The 20,202-nt window shown below is 32.5% G+C and overlaps 5 protein-coding genes across 5 annotated transcripts; 1 reads left to right on the top strand and 4 right to left on the bottom strand.

Annotated features, from left to right (window-relative positions):
• Nucleotides 1–348: 348 nt before the first annotated feature.
• On the bottom strand, nucleotides 349–3,738 carry LOC106755567 (nuclear pore complex protein NUP54). The gene is made up of 9 exons (XM_014637741.2): nucleotides 3,153–3,738; nucleotides 2,998–3,051; nucleotides 2,659–2,718; nucleotides 2,442–2,552; nucleotides 1,532–1,597; nucleotides 1,337–1,423; nucleotides 973–1,074; nucleotides 743–892; nucleotides 349–643 (listed from the first exon to the last, which is right to left on the bottom strand). The coding sequence occupies exons 1-9, from the start codon at nucleotides 3,582–3,584 to the stop codon at nucleotides 521–523; spliced, it is 1,185 nt and encodes a 394-aa protein (XP_014493227.1). The 5' UTR covers nucleotides 3,585–3,738; the 3' UTR covers nucleotides 349–520.
• A 1,463-nt stretch (nucleotides 3,739–5,201) lies between these two features.
• Nucleotides 5,202–6,792, bottom strand: LOC106756441 (F-box/kelch-repeat protein At1g67480-like). The gene is made up of 2 exons (XM_014638874.2): nucleotides 6,235–6,792; nucleotides 5,202–6,092 (listed from the first exon to the last, which is right to left on the bottom strand). Exons 1-2 carry the CDS (start codon nucleotides 6,762–6,764, stop codon nucleotides 5,465–5,467), a joined length of 1,158 nt encoding a protein of 385 aa, XP_014494360.1. The 5' UTR covers nucleotides 6,765–6,792; the 3' UTR covers nucleotides 5,202–5,464.
• Nucleotides 6,793–6,845: 53 nt separating this feature from the next.
• On the bottom strand, nucleotides 6,846–7,288 carry LOC106756442. The gene is made up of 2 exons (XM_014638875.2): nucleotides 7,199–7,288; nucleotides 6,846–7,113 (listed from the first exon to the last, which is right to left on the bottom strand). Exons 1-2 carry the CDS (start codon nucleotides 7,209–7,211, stop codon nucleotides 6,875–6,877), a joined length of 252 nt encoding a protein of 83 aa, XP_014494361.1. The 5' UTR covers nucleotides 7,212–7,288; the 3' UTR covers nucleotides 6,846–6,874.
• A 6,284-nt stretch (nucleotides 7,289–13,572) lies between these two features.
• On the top strand, nucleotides 13,573–16,777 carry LOC106756647 (small ribosomal subunit biogenesis GTPase RsgA 1, mitochondrial). Its single transcript, XM_014639147.2, has 5 exons — nucleotides 13,573–14,456; nucleotides 15,256–15,471; nucleotides 15,562–15,756; nucleotides 15,852–16,045; nucleotides 16,484–16,777. The coding sequence occupies exons 1-5, from the start codon at nucleotides 13,824–13,826 to the stop codon at nucleotides 16,665–16,667; spliced, it is 1,422 nt and encodes a 473-aa protein (XP_014494633.1). The 5' UTR covers nucleotides 13,573–13,823; the 3' UTR covers nucleotides 16,668–16,777.
• A 1,582-nt stretch (nucleotides 16,778–18,359) lies between these two features.
• LOC106755565 (60S ribosomal protein L17-2) lies at nucleotides 18,360–20,202 on the bottom strand. Its single transcript, XM_014637739.2, has 7 exons — nucleotides 20,118–20,202; nucleotides 19,978–20,014; nucleotides 19,760–19,800; nucleotides 19,031–19,261; nucleotides 18,841–18,943; nucleotides 18,704–18,771; nucleotides 18,360–18,623 (listed from the first exon to the last, which is right to left on the bottom strand). The coding sequence occupies exons 1-7, from the start codon at nucleotides 20,118–20,120 to the stop codon at nucleotides 18,561–18,563; spliced, it is 546 nt and encodes a 181-aa protein (XP_014493225.1). The 5' UTR covers nucleotides 20,121–20,202; the 3' UTR covers nucleotides 18,360–18,560.

Here is a 20,202-nt window from a genome sequence, read left to right as displayed (position 1 = left end):
TATTTTCTTTCGGAAATTATAGAAATTAGAAAAAAAATGTGGTTGTTTCGAAAATTCTAAATTAGGAATGATTTGATTAGGCTTGATAAATATTATAATCAAAGAATGTTTCATAATCTGGATCAACTCAAATATAAATTTCTTGTTATAACGGCAGGTAAAAGTTTCAATATAAATAATTACTAACTACTTTTTAGAAAAACATAATTTCAGAAATGTCATTTCGAAAATCATGTTTCATTAATTTCAGAAAGTTTGTTCTAGAAAATTTCCAAAACAAGTAGTCTGAAAATCACTTCCATGAAAAATAAAATAGCCTAAGGAAAGGCCCAACCAATTTGGACAACGTTTTCTCCGCCGATGGGAAATTCCATCAGCAGCGGAAGGGAGTACATTATATTTTAATGAGCTGTCGTTACATTAGTTCCCACTAGTAACCAAATCATGATACATTGGAAAAAAAAATACATAATAAAATGTGAATACAGCGCAAGAATGTTCTAGTTTTTCTAAACAAAATTCAAATTAAATTCTCATTTTCAATTCTTCCTGTGTCATCAGTGATCATAATCTCCATATTCCGTATATCTCGTTTCAGAACACTACCAAGTCTTGCAATGGCTTCCATTTGCTGTTGTAAAACCTGTTCGCACAAAATAGGGCATCGTTATATTGAATTCTTTGAATGTATCATGCGCATTATCTCATACAAGAATCAAGATGTTAAATAATAATCTATCACCTCCTGTAGGTCAGCAAGACTTTGATCATGAATTTTGGTTGAACCTGGAAGGTAAACGGAGCCACCAAATCCATTGCTATTAGCTTTAACACGAGATACAGTTAGTAGATTTTGTACCCTTCTAGACAATTCCGCTCCAGATCCTTTAAGCTGAGAACATATTTCCATATAAGTTCCATCTCCAGCAATAGAGAAAAAGGGCAGAAAATGGTCTTGGATAGAAGTTTTACCTGTCTAGTTATTGTGGCTAATTTCTCAGCAAGTTCAGCTTCCCCTTTCGTTAAGGGTATGCGGCAGCCTTTTCCTTCCAATGCCTCCACTACTCTCATTACCTTGAAACACAACATAAGAAGATATACTTAAGCAACAAATCAAAATCCAAAGCTCGAGATAAGCTAATTCATCAATTTGACTTTCAGAACATAGATCCTACAGTCGGGGCAGATAATTGGAGGGGAACACTAAGACAAATTAAGAAATGTAAAAACTTTATATAACTGCTTATTAAAGTAGCTAATTCTGTGCAGGGAGAATCAATTCATTCTACAATCGGGAAAACGGTTTCATTCACAAATACATAGCAGTTGTCCCTACTCTTAAAAGACGTTGCTGGAGAATTTGTTCCTTTTGTTTTAGTCTTTGAATCCATGGAAGAGTATCAGCCTGAAAATGTCTTTGGAGCTGCAACAGCATCAAACAAATGGAAAGAAAAATCAACAACAATGCATGGTAGAAAAACCAGAACCACATTACGACTGCTACGAGTCCAAGCAAAGGGGAGAGCAGTACCATTTTAACATTGCTTTGGGTTATACGCAATCTCTCTGCATCAGAAACAATGACTTCATCTTGTATCTACATGACAATGTCAGCAAAAATGTATCCTCAAGGCTTAGATTATATCCAATCCAGGTAATTCAACAAATTTTATATCAAATATTGAACTATTCTCCCTTTTTCACATCAAATACTGACTTGGGGATACATCTAAAAATTCAATACTCAAAGCATCTCTTAATAATGTCTACAAAAAATGTTTGACACATTTGATTAGGAAACACTGTTTTCTTTCTCAAGATCTTGGTCCTCAGCTAATCTTATAAACAACTTTTGCATATATAACGATGTTCACTTGCCAGGTATCATCAATGCTAATGATGTGCACTAAATTTTGAAATTGATAATCATTTACACGGGATATCTAAACACGGAATTACAGAAACTGGCCAAAAAGTTCAAGATAAACCTTGATTTTCTGAAAAATCATATATTTAAGTTACTGGTACCATTCTAGTGGTTAACCTGTCAAAATCTACATATTTCTAGAATATACAATCGTTAGAAGTTTATGTTTTGTTTGGATATCCAATGGCAACCGAAGTGGAACTAAATACGTACATGACATAAATTTGTAATTAGTGTTTCGATATTATGCAATGGGATGGAAGAAAATTATCATTTAATTGTTTGGGAAGAGTAAAAATTGTGTAAGGAGATCAGGAAACAAGAAAAAAGTAAGTTTCATCCTACACCCCAAAATTGGAAGGATTAAAACCAGGGATTGGATGGAATGAATAGGAACTTTGTATAGCTTACAAGTTTAAACAATTCAAACAACTGCAATTAATGTCATGTCATTCCACTTTCCATTATATTCCTTTCTTTCAATTCAATTCAAACACAGCTTAATAAAGGTTACCTTAAGGCGTTGCGAAAGATCCTTAAAACCCTGGACAAGCTGTGGCCACAGACGTTCTCTATCTGCACTGTCCATACCTTCAAGCTTCCCCATTGCCTCCGCCCACATGATCTAGCAACCATAAACTATTCCCATAATTAGCCAGTTCTGGAAAATGGTAAAAGAATCTCCCAACTATAATGTTTACTAGAAAAGAAAAAAAAAAAAAAAAACTTACGTCTGATACACCAGCAGGCTTCACTCTGAACTGTGGTTCTGTTACACTGAACAACAAATGCTGAACAATACAAATGTGAGAAAAAAAAATGAAGACCCACAAGTGCAATTCTAATTTTCACCACATGGCATCAGAAAATATCACTGATAATGTAGACTTGGACTTGAACCCTAATTTCAAAATTAGGAAGGAAATAAAAAAGGCGCATAGCATGAAATACAAACCCAAGTATACCTTAACTATGCTCATTGCACAAACGAGGCAAACACTAAACACAAGAACTTTACAAAGGAGACATTTTTATATTTATTTATTTTAATTAGACAGTGAGGAGGATACCTTGAAAGCGTACTTGGGGTTTCCAGGATCTTCCTTGTAAGCATCAACGATTGTCTTGCGGCACAACATGCGAACACAAAATTAATCAACGAAACAACAATGCAAAAGCAAAAATTCGAAAAATGGATTGTGGAAGAAAAAAGAAAAAAAGATACTTGAACATCGCGATCGGCGAGAGAGAAAGGAACAGGTGCCACGTTAGCCATCTGAGTGGTTAATTGCGCATTTGAGAAAGGCGAGGGTTGCGGCGCTGCGAGGGAACTTTGAAAGCCGAAAGGAGAAGACGTTGGTTGTTGTTGTTGAAACAGTGGAGTTAGCTGTTGTTGCTGCTGCTGTTGTGGTTGAGAAGAAAAAGGCGTTGATAAAAGGGAGGAACCGAAGGCAGGGGTAGAAGAAGCGCCAAACGCCGGTGTCGAAGATGGGGTTCCGAATGCCGGAGTAGAAGATGGGGTAGCAAAAGAAGGGGTGCCGAAGGCAGGGGTAGAAGAAGGGGTTCCGAAGGCGGGGGTAGAAGAAGGGGTTCCGAATGCAGGGGTTGAAGAAGGGGTGCCAAAGGGAGATGAAGAAGGTTGAGCGGAGCCAAACATGGTGTTGTTGTCAAAGCGACGATAGCTTGCGGAAAGAGCGAAATGGAAGATGAGATTGGTTTTGATTTCTCCCTCCCAAGTTCAAAGAAAAAAGCGCGGTCGAGAGGGTGATGCAGTGCGGAGAAGGTGTTCGACGAAAGGTTTTATCTATTTATTTTTTTCTTCTTTACATATTTTTTAAAGAGAGGAAGATAAAATAATATTTATGAATATATAATAAATAATAAAAAATCTAACCAATTGATGCTTTTAATTCACATATATTTTAAATTAAATTAAAAAATACGGAACAATGCAATCTGTAAAAAAAAAATAGTAAGAGTAGGCATTACTATGTTAAAGAATAAGTTGGCCCAAAATCACATCAGACCAAAGCAATCATGTTTGGGCCGAATTAGGTTAGTCCAGACAATTTGAGTTTGATTTCAACTTGATTAATGATATTGTCTTCCTTCTATATAATTTCAAATACGGAATATACTTTCAAGAAATTATTCAAAAATATTTTAAATTGTCTCATCTAATATATAATTCTGAAAAAATTATCATAAATTATCTAATTACTAAGATAATAGTTATAAATTTTTTAAAATAACAAATCCAAAAATATTTAAGAAAGTATAGGAAGCATGTTATTCAGACTATTTTATTTAAGTAGTGAATTTTAAATATAATATAACTTTATTAAACTCACCTCACAAGATGAAGTTTCTCCCATGGCTTAATCATGTAATAATGAGTTAAGAACTTAATTTTTAGTATGATATTACAAGCAGTCATAGTTTATCGTAGTTGAAATTACTTTATGTTATCAATAAGATAAGATAAGAGTATAAAAAATCCTAAATTAATTAAAAATAAGATAAAATTATAATATATAAGTGAAGTTTAGAGAAATTTAGTTAAAGTAAGATATAATAATATCAATATTTTAGTGAATAGGTTTGAAGGGACCGACATATCAGACCAAACTTCACTTTGGATAAATTTTTAGGGACTCTAAATTGAGATATTTTATCGTTAAACAATGACATTTTAGTAAAAGCACTATAATATAGTTATGGGTGAAAAAAACATCATGGAAAAAAATGTAATTTGTACTTGCATAATTTTTAGTTCAACTTTTATCTTTTATGGATTCATTTTATTAGAAATGAAAAAGTAGGTAATTTCATATTTATATAATTTGATTTTTTTATTTAATCACATATATATGTTCAATTGTTTTTATTAAATATAAAATCTTATAAAGTAAAAACCAGACACATTATATTAAGTTTACTAACTAGTAAGAAAATTATGAAAAATGATTTATAATTGATTGATGGAAAACGTTTTTATATGGGCAGTAAATATTTTTAAATTTGTATCTCTATCAAGAAATACTGAAGGATTCATGTGAATGGTATGGTTGAAATTCATTGGGCTGTCGCTGTCGTATCTGATATTTCAGCCAATATGCTCAACTTATTTCCGTCTCAGTCATAAAGTTTAAAAGCCAACCAAGTGCACCAACCTCTTAAGTATTAGATAAAAAATTCTAAGGTTGTCACTTTAACAAGCTAAAAAGTCCAAAATAGAACGACAAACGAATAGCTCACCCACCACAGTTTTAAATACTGCTAATAAAAGTCGATAATCACAAGACCATAGACACAAAGGGCATTCATGATAATGCCAGAAGCCAAGTATCTCAATCAGTAATAGACAAGAAAAAACTCAACTAAAATTACATAAAATGTGAGGAACACTACTCACCTCAATAAGACAAGTTATTACATGTACGAGATCATGTTTTGCACCATGTGACATCAGATCATGTAAACTGAGTCAATCTTAGTAAAATGCTGCTATATCCAGCCACAGAACATGGTTTCATTTCATGCCTTGATTGTTACACAATACAAGCACAAACCAGATGGCCTTATGTCACAAGTCCGCCACTCTGACCCCAGAGCTGCATTTGGATCATACGATAATGTTTGATGAGCATGTTCTGCCAGCAGAGGGAAGAGCAGCAACTTGCCATCCAGCATCCCAAACCGAAAACCAACACTTGTGCTACCTGTCAATGGAACTGGAACCATTTCCCATGAATTGTCCTCTGGACTGAATATAGCCAGCTTCCGCTGGTTCTTCCATTCTATGCAGAACAACTTTTTTCCAACTACTGCATGAGCTGTGACCATAACACAGCCATTCTTAATCTCACACCAGGCGTGTCTCTCAGGGTTGTATATATCAACAAACTTGGAGTTTCCAATGGTGAAGCTTGACCTTCCACCCATGACATAGAGCTTACCCTCAAATCCACAAGCAAAACAACCCCATCTCGGACGGCGAAGGCTCTCTATCAGTGTCCATTCGTCAGTATCTGGATCATACACCTCAGCACTGGACAAACTGTCTCCATTCTCCCCATTGCCCCCAACAGCATAAACCAGGCCATTCACTTCAGCACAAGCAAAGTCATAACGAGCCACATTCATGTTCGACAAACTGCTCCAGCTGCAATGGCAGAGTAGAGAATGGAGCAAGTCAAAACAAAATCAAAACACACACAACTATACCTATTGCCAATTTTCATAGAGTAACATAACAAACATTTATGTTTCACAATTTCTAGGTAGAGTGCTTAAGGAAACAATACCTATTGAGGCAAGAATCATATTGGTAAACCTCTGCTGAGGCAAAGGCAGTTCCTTCAGTAGCTGAATAACCAGCCATGACAAGAAGCTTTCCATTAAGAACCACCACTCCAAATCCAGCTTTTTCTGGACCCGGCATTGGTGGAAGAGATCGGCATTTACGACCGAGACAATCCATAACCTCCCAATGACTTTCCTTTTCTTCACAGTCTGTTGTTAAGAAATAGAGCCATTCTTCAAGCATTCCAGCCAATTTTCGCACAGTAGTGAATGCTTTGCTTTGAATAAACGATCTCCATCTCTTACAGACACCCCCCATAGCAGGGAAATTGGAACGAGGCACAAGTGCCAGACAATACTCCGCCACATCATCAGGCAGCCCAGGTAGAATTGGGCTATAATCTTCACTCAGTGCCTCGGAGAAGAAACAATTATCACTTTGTGAAAGAGTTGATTTATCTTGATCGGTCAAATTGGCGAAACACGTATTTGGCTGGATAAATCTCTTCTTTCCAACAGTAAGATCAGGCATTTTTTAAACCAGAAATTATACAGTAAATATCTAGAAGGTGTACAAGCTTTTAGTAGAGATCTTTCAACCAAATAGTGTGCAAATGTGTTGTTGAGAAGCATGTAATGTAACTAAAGAAATTCATAAAATCCTTCAACAATTGGGATTCTACGAGACCAAGGCATGAACGATGTTGCAGAACTAATCACTTGAGCAGTATGAGCAGATGATTTTCTATGCTTTGTCCAGTCTGATTCAAATTCCATAACAGTTATTATTCTGCTCCCACTGTGATTCTTCTTAATTGTCTTCTGCAAACTGTTTGTTAAATTGCCTACGCTGTATCCTCCCTCACACATTGCCCAGATACCTATCCAATACGGCAAAGATGATCATGTTTTGAAGTCAAATGCAAAAACTAATTAAAGTTAATCAACTAAATTATAAAGGCATACCAGAGTAGGCCATAGAAGTTGCCGAGACTTAGCCACCGCAAACTTCCATTTTCTTCAAGTTCATATGCTCTGAATCAAACAGGACTTAGAAAAGTTCACATAAGAATAAGAAAAAAGTTAAGTTATAAAAATCAATGAGAAAAAAAGGTTCAAAATCTGCAGATTTAAAATTGTAAATCGCAATTATTTTTAATACAAATATTTACTTGCACAAGAATGCATATTAGATATTAGCATAACCCTTGATCTAAAAAAACAAAACTAACAAAGACAAGCTTCCAGTGTTTTCTACAAATCTCAGCATACAACATAAAAGGATTCCACCAAATATTAATTACCTACAAATTAATATTTAAACTAACGATAAAAAACATAATAATGATAAATTTACCAGCACCTGTTAACTTTCTAAGATGAATAAGAGGAATCAAATATCCTATACCTGAAAAAAGAAAAATCCAGAAGCACAGACAACCACCAGATCTGGAAATAACCAGCGGTTAACGATGTAATTCAGATTGTTTGAAAATAAACACGGTAGGCAAGAATCAGGAAGGGGAAATATTACAATCTATTGGTAAATTCAATTTGATTTATAAACTGAAGCATCACAACGCACCAGAGCCTGATAGATTATACATACATGTATGTTTCAATTCAGAGAAACAACATAACAGATATAAATAAATAGCAAAAACAAATAGCAGCGCTCGGAAGCTGAAAAAAGCTTGAGGAAAGAATTACAATACACAAGCATGAAGGAAGAGAGTCAAATGTTGGTAGATCTGAAGTAGAGAAATGAAAGCAGAGGAATATAACAGAAGAAAAAGAAAAGGAAAGAGAGGAACTGACAAAAGTAGAAGATCGAGATTCAGAAGAAAAGAAGAAGTGAAGGTGAATTCATAGAAACAGATAGAGTGTATGGAGAATGGATATGAGAAGGTGTTAAGAAGAAACGAAGAATATTTATAGGATTAGGAAGAAAACTTTAGGAGAGAAAGACACTCACATTATGCGACCAAGTCAAAACCAGAAAATGGCAACGTGATGAAACCAAACCAAGCTTAGCCTGTTTGTGTTGGAAGAGGTTGTGGTCGTGTTCCGGAGTAAGAGGAAAATAGTTTATTTTATAGTGCCAAACAAACAGTAACCTCGTGTCGTAACATTTCTGGTCAAGATATTGTTACGCTAATTGATCAATCAATGGTGGTAAATGTTTCGTTGACAAATTGTTACTCTTTAGGTACATGTGTTTCATTTTACGAATATAGAAAAAATAATATATAATAATAATAATAATAATATTAATAATAATAATAATAATAATTGATTAGCTGACCTGTTGCATTGTTGGTGATATGCACTATTCGTTGTCTTTATCTTTTAAAAACTTCCCAAACTAGTTGTGGAGTGTAGTAAAAAAGTCACTTTTGATTTTAAAATATTGAGTGGGTGGGTCATATTTATAAAAAAGCGTGATAAGAATTATTTTTTAAATATTAAATAATTAACAAACGTGAAAGATATTCTTAAATGTGTAATTCATCATTCAAGTTAGTTTTTCATAGAAATCTTTTTTTGCTAATTAATGCTCTCGTGGGTTAAAGATTAAAAATAAAATAAAATAATACTATTTTTTTTTTACTTTGAATAATTGTTAAAAGTTACGAGTGTAGAGATTTTTAATTTCTTAATAACCGAGTTACTTTTTTAACATTTAACAAACTTTTATTAATTTTAATGTTGTGTTTGATTATAAGTGTTTTTTTTTTTTAACTGGAAATTGAAAAATTGAAAAGGGAATAAGAGTATGATTTGGTTAAGAGGATTTGGAGTGATAAAGATGAACTTTTACAATCTTTTAAAAGTTTTAAATTTCTTTTAATTTATTATATCCATCATATTATATACAAAGCTTTTAATTTTAATATATTCAAATCATAATATCTTTTTCTCAATCAAAACATTTTATCTTCACTTTTAAATTTAGTTAAATTCAAATCTATCTCCATTCCAAAAACAGGAAATTAATTATTTTATATAGGATGTAGAAAGTATATGCTTATATAATTGATTTAGGTTCTATGATTTTTTAGAGATGTAAATCATTTACTAAAGGATGAAAATACATAGCTTTGATTAGTATTACGATACAACATTACCTTTTTAAAGTGTGATTTAAACTATATTGTAATTTATATAAAAGTTATATCTATAACAAAAGTATTTAAAGAGCGCTTAATTCATTTTTAAATATTTAATTAAACAGGTAAAGTTGTTAAAATAAAAACCATTGAAATAAGTTAGACTCTAACTGTTTTTGAAAAAAAATAATAATAATATAAAATCTTAACACCAAAATCTCATTTCAGTGGGGAAATGTTTTTTTTTTTTTATATTATATGCATTAGTTAACAATTATGGATATTTTGATTATTAAAAAGTTAATTTTTATATTTATAAAAAAATTAAAAAATAATAAATACAGAAATTTGTTTTATAGTGTCAACGGACGACGAATGTTTTGAGTAATGTTTAATCAATTCATTTAGTTAAACAAATGGGAAGCGAATCAGACAAAAAGAAAGTGAGAAATGAGACTTAAACGTGCTTTTATTTATTTTATTAACTCCAATTATTGCACCATTTGACCATAAAACAAAGTAAGAGTAGCTTTGTATATTAATCTGAAATCTCTTGCAGATGCTTTACAACTTCACACAAACACAAACTTCATATTATAAAGAAAAAAAAAAATCTTAATTTCATATCCTTTTACACCAAGCAAAAAATTATATCTATTAATTTTTTTTTATAATTTCCATATTTAGAGGAATAATAAGAACACTTTTAAGGTGTGTTTTGTATTGATAGAAACTGCCTACCATTTCAACCAGACAAAAAAGAGATTTCTTTATCAGGATTTTCTATGAAACACACATACCTAAAAAATTTCTTTTAATATTTTTTTCTGTTACAAATTAAACTGATTAAAACCCGCCAATTTTAGTGGATCTCAATAAATTAAAATTAATAGAATATAAAATGCTTAAAAAGAAAGTGTTAAAGATAATACTGTCTGAATCTATCTTTTAATTGTTTGTTTTCTAATTAAATAAAAAAGTTAATGAATTTTTTTATATGTAATTTAACTTTATCCTTTATACACATATATATCGAAACATGTTAACCATGTAATGGATATTTTTAAGTGACAACAATTATGTAAAATAAAATTTTCTATGAGTGTTTGGAAAATGTTTTTAGTGTGTTGCAATTTTATTTATTCAATGGCAGTAATAAAAAAGCAAAAAAAAAATAATTTTACGTAATACTATAAATTTTGTTTCACCAGAAATATTTCTTAGGTGTTTCTATGATGAAAAGAAACATGAGACATCAGAACCTCTTATTTATTCATTCATTTTAAGGTTCAATTCTGACAAATAACATATTCTGTCTGATTATAAGTTGCACCAGAAACCGAACCAAAAGAAACAAAGAATCACAGATATTTGGTGTGTTATTGGGACGTGCCACTAAATTAAAACCAGTGGCTCCGAGAATCGGAACAATGTCCGAATTACAATGTTTCCCATGTTAGGGCTTCAGTAATACGGGCAACCTAGGCCTGTCACTGATTTCACGGAACAGAACACCACACGTTTTGCAGTTTTGTGAAAGTTAAGAATTAGTGCAAGTTCATTGCAAAATTGCGATTTATTATTTTTATTACAACGCTCAATACTCTCACACCTAACTTAAAAATCGAGGCTAAAAATAATTTAAATATTTTTATATTTATCAACATGTTTTGTTAAAAATAAAATTGATTTTAAAATAAATAATACTTTGAATATACGATAATGAATATTGTTCAACTTACTTATAATTAAAATACTCAGATGAACTCATCTTGTTAAATATTCTTAAAGTGATAATGTAAGTGTTTGGATAAAAAAATAGATGTATTTATCAAATTAATCAAGAGAAAAAAATATATATTCAAATTAAAAAAAAGGAAAAAAAAAATGGAGTGGTTGACATCAAATCCTGTCATTTTTTATAAAACTAATATTTTTTATAGTTCATATATTTTAGTTTTCATAGTTTGAACTTAATTTCCCTAATTCTTATAAACACTTATTTTAACTTGTTTTAGTTCGTACACTTTTTTTTCCTGAAAAAAAATGTATATAGACTGAAATACATTTTGAATATAACAGTTGTATGTATGGGTACGCGAACCATGTAATTTAGGCTTGAATATGTTTTTAGTCCTATATTCTGAGACAATTTTGGTTTTAGTCTGTTTTTAAATTGTGGTACGATTTAGTCCTTCAACCTTAGAAAACTCTGGTTTTAGTTTCTTTTACTAATTTTTTTAAACTTTATTTGTTGTTTCAAGTACGTTTCTTAGTTAACATTGAAGCAAAAATGTGTCAAACAAATGTAATCAATCAAAATGTTATAATGAAACAGCAAAAATGTGTCAAACAGTGTAAACAATATTTATAACAGTGTAAAAATGGAGTGGTTGACATTAAATCCAAATGCTATATAAAAACTTAAAAGATATAAGTTAGCGTTTTTTTAAACGTTGATTCGATATATACATATAACAATGTTAGAATCTAATAAAATAGTTTATCCACTAAACTGTTAATTAGCTTAAACAACTTTTCAACTAATAAAAAGATTTGGAAAATAACTTAAAAAGTCTTCTCAAACGTATCTAAGTGTATAATTTTAAAAGTCAAAGCAAAGTAATGATTTCAATTGTATCTTTATGTTTGATTTGAACCAATTGGATTACACATGTACTTAAATCTGAGTCTTATCAAATTTTCCATTACAGTTTTTTTTTTTTTTTAAATATTTCAGCGAGTCAAGAGACAATTGTATATTTAAATTATTTTTAATCGTGATTATTAATGGAGAGATTATTTAAGAATGATAAATATGAGATTTTTACTTTGTTGATCTGTTTTGGTCTGAGCTTTATATTTTGTAAGTTGTGTGTGACAATTATGGAACGATGAATTGATATACATAATTTTCAACTGTATAAAAATGACATGTTTTTACCATTAAGTGACAAGATAAATTTTTCATCATCAACAATGGTGATTTATAATTATTAAATTTGTATAACTATAAAGGTTATTAAATATGTTAATATAATAATTTATAATTTCATGGAAAAGGTCTTAATAATTACAATTGGAAAAAAACAAAAATTTTAAAAATATAATTGTTATTTTGTTTGAAATAAATAATGATTACATTTTATTTTTTTACACAATGCATTATGTTTTTTTTTACAAAATGCATTATGTTTGTTAATTAAGAGGTTAAAAGTTTTTAGATTTTAACCGTTTTACGTGAAATTAGAATGCTTAAAATTTTGATATAATTTAATCTTTAAAATTTAAAACAAATAATTATAGTTCTCTTGATCTAATTATTTCACATTTAATATCGAATGTTAACTACATTATATTTATTTATTTTTAAAATTTAAAAACTAAAATATATTACAGTTTAAGATATAAATAAATTTTAATTCTGTATGAAATTTTAGAACGCATATTTAATCCTTAATTTAAAATAACAAAATTAAAAAATAAATAATTTTAGGTTGACCGATACACAGACATACAAGTCAAATGTTACAGGGGATGAATTAAAAAGATTATCTTGAATTTCTTATAATATCGATGTATACTTTTTACATACCACATATCAGACGACGAAATTGTCACTCCTATTATAATGATTACATCTCTTATTTTATTTTATATCTTACATATATCACTAAAATTCACCCTAACTATTAATTAAAAGGTTTAATGTCTCAATAGTTCATATTTTTTTTTTTGTCGTTGAATCCTAATTTTTATAAAATTAAATTAATTAGAATTTTTTTGTCAAATTGAGATGATACCTGTAGTTTTTTATTATGTGATATTAAAAACTTAAATTATATTTTTTTAATATTTGAATTAAAAAATGAAATTAGTTCATTTTTTAATTCAAAAATTAAAAAAATACAATTCAATCACATTTTTCAATATCATGAAATAAAAAATCACACGATCAAGATACCGTCATTTCAATTTGACGAAAAAGTCTATTTGACTCAATTTTAAAAAAATAAAAAGTTAACTAAAATATAAAAAAGAAAAAAAATCTATTTAAGATCCGGAATGAAAATAAGAATTTATTAAGCCATTAAACCTAAATATAAAAAGTTCCAAAGACAACTAATTCGAAATCAAATTACAAAAAATAATAATTTAGACTAAATTAATTATTATCTTTTTATTACATCACATTCTCAAGAAAGGATAAACAAAAAGAGGTGGCCGTACTGACAATGGAGAACTCGACGTCGTTTAAGAGAAAAAGCGTTGTTGATAGACGTGCCTAGAAGATTGAAGGAGAGGCAGTGCCGTTTTGTTTTGATGAGTATGGTTTTTAAACGTCGTTTCGATAAAAAGTGCCCAAAACGGTGACGCTGATGACCTTCTACTGATCTGAAAACTGTGACTAAAACTCTTTAACTCACTAGTATTCCACGCAATAAATACGCTGATTGATTCGTTTGTTCCGTTCCATTTCCATGTCATTGGCATCATCATTCTCGATGCTCCGGCACCGCGCGGTGGCTTCCGCCGCTCCTCTCCTCCTGCGCCGCTTCCGGTCACTCCCAATTTCCGGCCGGCAGCAGCAAAACCCTAACAAGCAAGCCGCCCCGAGCCGCAACCTTCTGAAGGCGAAAAAAACGTTGAAGGAGTTTTCCTCTCTTGCCCCTGTCCTCTCCCTGGAAGACAGCCCCCCGCTCACGGAATCACAGGCCATCGGCGTCGTGGCGGCGTCGCAGGCGAACTTCATGCGCGTCATCGTTCCCGAAAACGACCAGCCTCCTTCTTCTGGAAGCTTCCGCGGGGTGGAGCTTCTCTGCGTGGTGAGGGCGCTGTTAAAGAAGATTAAGCGCAGGGTCATGGTCGGGGACAAGGTTCTTGTCGGTTCCGTGGATTGGGTGGATCGCAGGGGATGGATTGAGAACGTCTTCCACCGATCTTCTGAGATTCTTGACCCTCCCGTTGCCAACGTCGACCACCTTCTCGTGTTGTTCTCGCTCGAACAACCCAGACCTGAACCGTTTACCCTCACGCGCTTTCTTGTCGAAGCTGAATCCACCGGAATCCCTCTCACGCTGGCACTCAACAAGACCGAGCTTGTGGATCAAGAGGTGAGGTTCACGCGCTATGCATTGTCGTTGTTTGTTCTGCCGTCATAACTTTGACGTGTAGGCACTGCTTGAATAAATTTATTTCAAATCCACAACAACTAAAATGAATTATGCTTCTTGCAAGCCAAGATCAATTTACTATATACTGCGTTTGGATTCAATTTTCCCATTATCAATTCCAATTCCATGTTGAATGCCCTAGCAACAAATAGTAGCCGCTTTTTTCAAAATTTCAATGTGATTTTTGTTCGGGGGCAATAATTGATCTTTTTGGCTATCCAAACACGGTGGTAGTCTTTTGTGTATAGTGTTGATAGAAGTTGAGAAAAAAACACTTAGGAATTGGAATGCACATTCTTGAATTTCAAGTCACAAAATGTAAAAGAAAGAATTTATTATTTTTTGGAGGAAAAGTACTTTTGAATCCTTATTAATAGAATTGAAAGGTGCTCTTAAGTTGTTGTCTTTCACTTGATGAATTGGCGAGTTTTTATTCGGCATGCTGCAAACTCCAGTATGGTTCCATTCGATCCCAAGTACAAGTAAAAGAAGAGGGTTTTGTTAGGTCCTTGATAGTCATGGTAAAACTTGTTGATGCCAAATATTAATTTGTGCTCGGAAATTTGATTTGCAACCGAGTGAAATGGTGTGATGTATGCAAGTAAATCCATGGTGCAAACTCACCTGATGGGAGAATTCATTTTTTGCCCAAGATTTCAGTTGTTTCAAACTCGCAATCCAACGTTTAGTATTTTCTGGTCTAAAGCTATTGCTTGATTTTGCTTTTGTTCTTGCATAGGTCATTAGTTCGTGGAAGGCCAGGCTGCGTAGCTGGGGCTATGAGCCGGTTTTTTGCAGCGTTGAATCTGGACATGGACTTGATCTTCTTGCATTCAAGTTGAGGGATCAAACGACAGTGATTGTGGGGCCTAGTGGAGTTGGGAAGTCTAGTTTGATAAATGCCCTTAGAAGCAATCCTTCTGATGTTGCGGAAGGGGAGAATTGGTTTGAGCCTGTGAGTTTTCTTTGTTTTATTCTCTTTTTTTTACCTCTACCTACTAGAGTTTGATGTCTGTGTCACCCCTGGATGCGCCTTACTTTTCAGATTTCTGGAAGCAAGTGGCTTGAGGATCAACGGGTTGGGGAGGTTTCCACGAGAAGTGGTAGAGGAAAGCATACTACTCGCCATGTCTCTTTGCTTCCAGTATCTGGAGGGGGCTTTCTTGCTGATACTCCTGGATTTAACCAACCTAGTTTATTGAAAGTGACAAAGCAGTCTCTTGCACAGACCTTTCCTGAAGTTAGTAATGCATAACTTGTATTTTAATAAATCCAGGGATAACAATGTTTTTCCTGTTTTGATTGATTGATTTTATCATCTTTCTTCTTATTCAGATTAGGAAAATGCTCAGTGCGAAGGAGACCGAGAAATGCTCATTTAACAATTGCTTGCATCTGGGAGAACCTGGGTGCATTGTGAAGGGAGACTGGGAAAGATATTCATTCTATTTTCAACTTCTGGATGAAATCAGAATCAGGGAAGAGTTCCAACTTAGGACATTTGGAACTAAAAGAGAAGGGGACGTCAGGTATGATGTGCCTTTGTTGATTGCGAACCAACGCTTTTCAGTTAATTGGAAAGTATGGTGCTTTGATCAAAGATTTCAATGCTGGGAATTTTATCCATTAGTGAAATTAACATTTTTTGCAGTTATTGTGATTATGAGGGTTTTACACATTTTTAAAAGCTTATTCTTATCATTTTACATGTTAATGTATAGATGCAGACATGAATCCCACGACATAATTCTAATTTATTTATGATAATTATCAAGGCACTGGCATGTAAGCCCATGCTTGAAAGAAGCTAATAAATTGCTTTTCCTTGTTGAAGAATGTGGGGAAAACAATAAATTTGCTGAAATACCAATAAAAGTATATTTCGTTGAATATGTAGTAATGCAAAAAAGATCTGCCACGGATTATTGTTATGATATTCCCGACAAGCGCCCTGTTATCTTTTGCAGGTTGAAAATGGGAGATATGGGTGTTCAGCAAGCGGAACCACGGTTGGAACCTAAAAAGCACAGGAGACAATCTAGGAAGAGGATTAACCAATCAATTTTAGACGACTTAGATGATGACGAAGACGACGACATTGATGAGGAAAATGATCCCATTTTAAGGGCGCTACGTAATGAAAACTCTTAGAATTTCGTTAGCCCCCAAAGTTCTCATTGTAAATAGTTGCTTTCCATGCGATGTATATCTCGGAGTGAGCTAAGTTCCTATCAATGAAGTTCATTTGTGTTTTTGTTTGACCCAAATCTCTATCAGGTTGGTTCAATCTTGTTTAAATGTCACCGATCAATACACTTTCGAATTCTGATAACTGAAATAGTTGATTCTATACACAAATCAGAGTTGAAGTTATAGTTACGATTATTCGAGACACAACACGGGAAATACTAAATGCGATAGCCCATGATATTGTTTTGGTCATTACCAAAACTTACATTTGGAAACCTGTAGGAGATTCATGAATACAACCCTATAAGCGTCCCTTTCTCTGTAAACAAAAAGCTACAAACAGAACTTAAGGCCATTTGGATCATACTTAATACCCACAACAATGTTTTCGCGATAAAAATTGAAGGGCTTTTAATTCCCGCAGCTGCAATATTACTAACTACACCTCATAAAAAAGAGAGAGAGAGAGAATAAAATACTCTCCTTTACTGTATCACCCACAAGGGCCACCACCATGGCCTTGCATCAAGAATATCAAATGTTGAAAAGTGTTAAAGATTATAATACTATCAAAAGTATCACTTAATTGTCTGATTTGTAATTTAAATTCAAAATTAACAATATCACGGCACACTATAAATTATTTATTATAAATATATAATATAATTTATAATTCATGTCTAGAAATCCCAAAACTTAAAAGTTGGAGGCTGAAGATAACCATATCAAGTCATCCAATGCCAAACAGAAATTTTCACAAAAATATAACATCGAATTTTTTTCACAAAAATAACACAGATGATCTCAATAGCATGCTATCAAATACTAATGAGTAACACGCTTTTTTAATTAAAATTTGATTTCTAAAGAGTCAAATTCTAAACGAGCAAGAATTCCATTTTTCAATAAGTCTTAAATAAGTTTTTCACTTTTCTTTTACTTTTAAAATAATAAAAGTAAACAAAAATTAGAAAGGATTAAATGAAAGATTATAATATTACAAAGTGAGGTAGCCGATAATAATAGTTATAAATTGAATACCGAACGAATTGTTTCAAATAGAAATAGTCCTTTAAAACATGAATATGCATCAGTTTGTTAGTCAGTATAATCTCACTTTCAAGAATTAGAAGGCGTGTTTAAAATGAAATTTAAATAAAAATTAATCTTCAAATAATACTTCCGTAAAAAATTAATATACACAGTTTACGTAAGCATAGCTTTCAAACCATGGTAACAATTATTTATGACAAACAATGCCCACAACATTTACATAGAACTTGAACGGACAGATCAACAACATTTACAATAACTCTTATGCAATTAATGTTAATAAAACTTGTTTATTTAAAACCAATAGAATTTAACAGAATTATAATTACCATGAAGAGCATTAATCCACACAACTCAGGTCGATTTCACATTTTTAAACAATAAAATACTCACTGGCTGATTTGATCATTGATCCACTCAACTATGGTGGATTTGACAATATAAAACATTTATAAATAACCACAAATTTAAAAGAACAAAATCCATACAAAACTCTTTAAAAATATATTTGATTAAAAAAATATATAAAAAAAGTACACCAATGAGATGGGAAGACGGTTAGTGACAAAAAAAATGACAGATTAGAAAGAAAGAGCAGCATTAATGAAATAAAAACCCAAACAAAATACCTTTTGAATTTGAAGTTCTCAATTAACTTAAAACATAGTATGCTCAACAAAAAGGTGCTGTTCAATATTCAAATGCGGCTCATCACAAATATTCAAATTAAAAAAATGTAAACGATCTTCAAAACTGACATAATCTAAGGTGAGTCCCCCAATCACTAGCTTCAAGAGCAATTTAAGATGAAGCACCACTTCGAAGAGCACCCTTCTTCTTGCTTGTTGCCAATTGGGTCTCCGGCTACAATATCAACAGTAAGTAAGATTTTAATACAAAGAAGGAAGTGAAGATAATGTTAACAGAGAGATTGGCAATGTTACCTCTTTCTTCACAGGCTCTTCCTTCTCAGATAATATCAGCTCAATATGGCAGGGAGATGACATGTAAGCTGCAAAAATTGAAGTGTATTAGTAATCCATTAGGCCAGCCACATATATGAATAAGTTCAGAAACATACGGTTGATTCTTCCATGGGCTCGGTAGGTGCGGCGTCTTTGCTTCTGTGCTTGATTAACCTGAATATGAGAAATATAAAGAGCATCTACATCCAAACCTTTCACCTGTGGCAATGCAATAAGAAAGTTAACGACTACAAAAGTTAACATGAAATATTTTGTAAAGCAAATGAAATAATACAAAGGCCATACTTCAGCATTACTCTCGGCATTTTTCAGCAAATCCAGGATGAATTTAGCTGATTTGACGGGCCAACGTCCTTGTCCATTAGAGTGTCTGTTTTTGGCCTGAGCTGTCCTCCCAACACCACGGCAGAAACGGCGGAAAGGGATGGCTTGTTTGTGGGCCAACACATCCTCCAAGTATCTCTTAGCTTTAACCAAGGGCAACTTCCTGATGGCAAAGGCAGTCTCCCTAGTGTTCTGTAAATGAAACAGAAAAACATGAGAAAAAAATTAAATTATACAAGTCAATCACCACTACTTTCAAAAAAAAGTAAAACATATTATCCTAAAGCCCAAGGTTTTTATAAGCTATAATGTTCAAAAGGAACCTACTCATACAAAGGGAATTTCCTTTAAAGATAGGCATAAGGTATTCTTTCAAACAAATTTTACAAAAACTACAAGGATGTAAGTGTTGAGTTATAACATATTCACAGCTTAATATAAGCATGAATAAAAGAATATATTCCATGATTCACTGAACCTTCAGTCACAACAAAAGAAAGAAGGTTCACCAAATACCAATGGACATTATTGTATCCTTCAAGTTTACTAAATATCGGCCAACATGACTGACAAACCCCTGTTTTTTTCCATCAGGTTTTTCACAAACAGCAGTACAAAATGTGTACGCACATGAATATCACATTCAATTACAAGGATTAGGGTTAGTATAATGGTAACAAATCAAATTACCTTGAAATGCACTCTGAGGTCAGCACCCCTTGCCTTGCAAGCTGCAAAATACATTAAAGACAAACAGAGTATTAGTTTAATCAACCTAAAATTCAACCCTAATAGAAAAATCATTCTTATTCCAGTGAACAAGCACAACAAATAAATAATCATTATCAAAACTTAAATAGAATGAAAATTACAATTTTGTAAAATAATGATAATGAAAAGGAACTTACACTTGGTGGGATTTTCAGGTTCTCTGGAGTACTTCACCTGAGAATAATAAAAAACGAAAAAAAAAATATTAAGAAACAGAAAATGATGAGATCTGACAATGAAGTTCATAAGGAAAACCTGAAAAACATTGGTCACTTACCATGACGGCTCCGGCTTCTTCTTCTACTTCTTCCAAGGAATTGAAGAAGAACAACTGCTGAAGGAGGAAGCAAACTAGGGTTAAA

The sequence above is a fragment of the Vigna radiata genome, chromosome 2, assembly GCF_000741045.1.
Source record: "Vigna radiata var. radiata cultivar VC1973A chromosome 2, Vradiata_ver6, whole genome shotgun sequence".
Classification (NCBI taxonomy): domain Eukaryota; kingdom Viridiplantae; phylum Streptophyta; class Magnoliopsida; order Fabales; family Fabaceae; genus Vigna; species Vigna radiata.
This window is presented reverse-complemented; position numbering and strand designations above follow the sequence as displayed.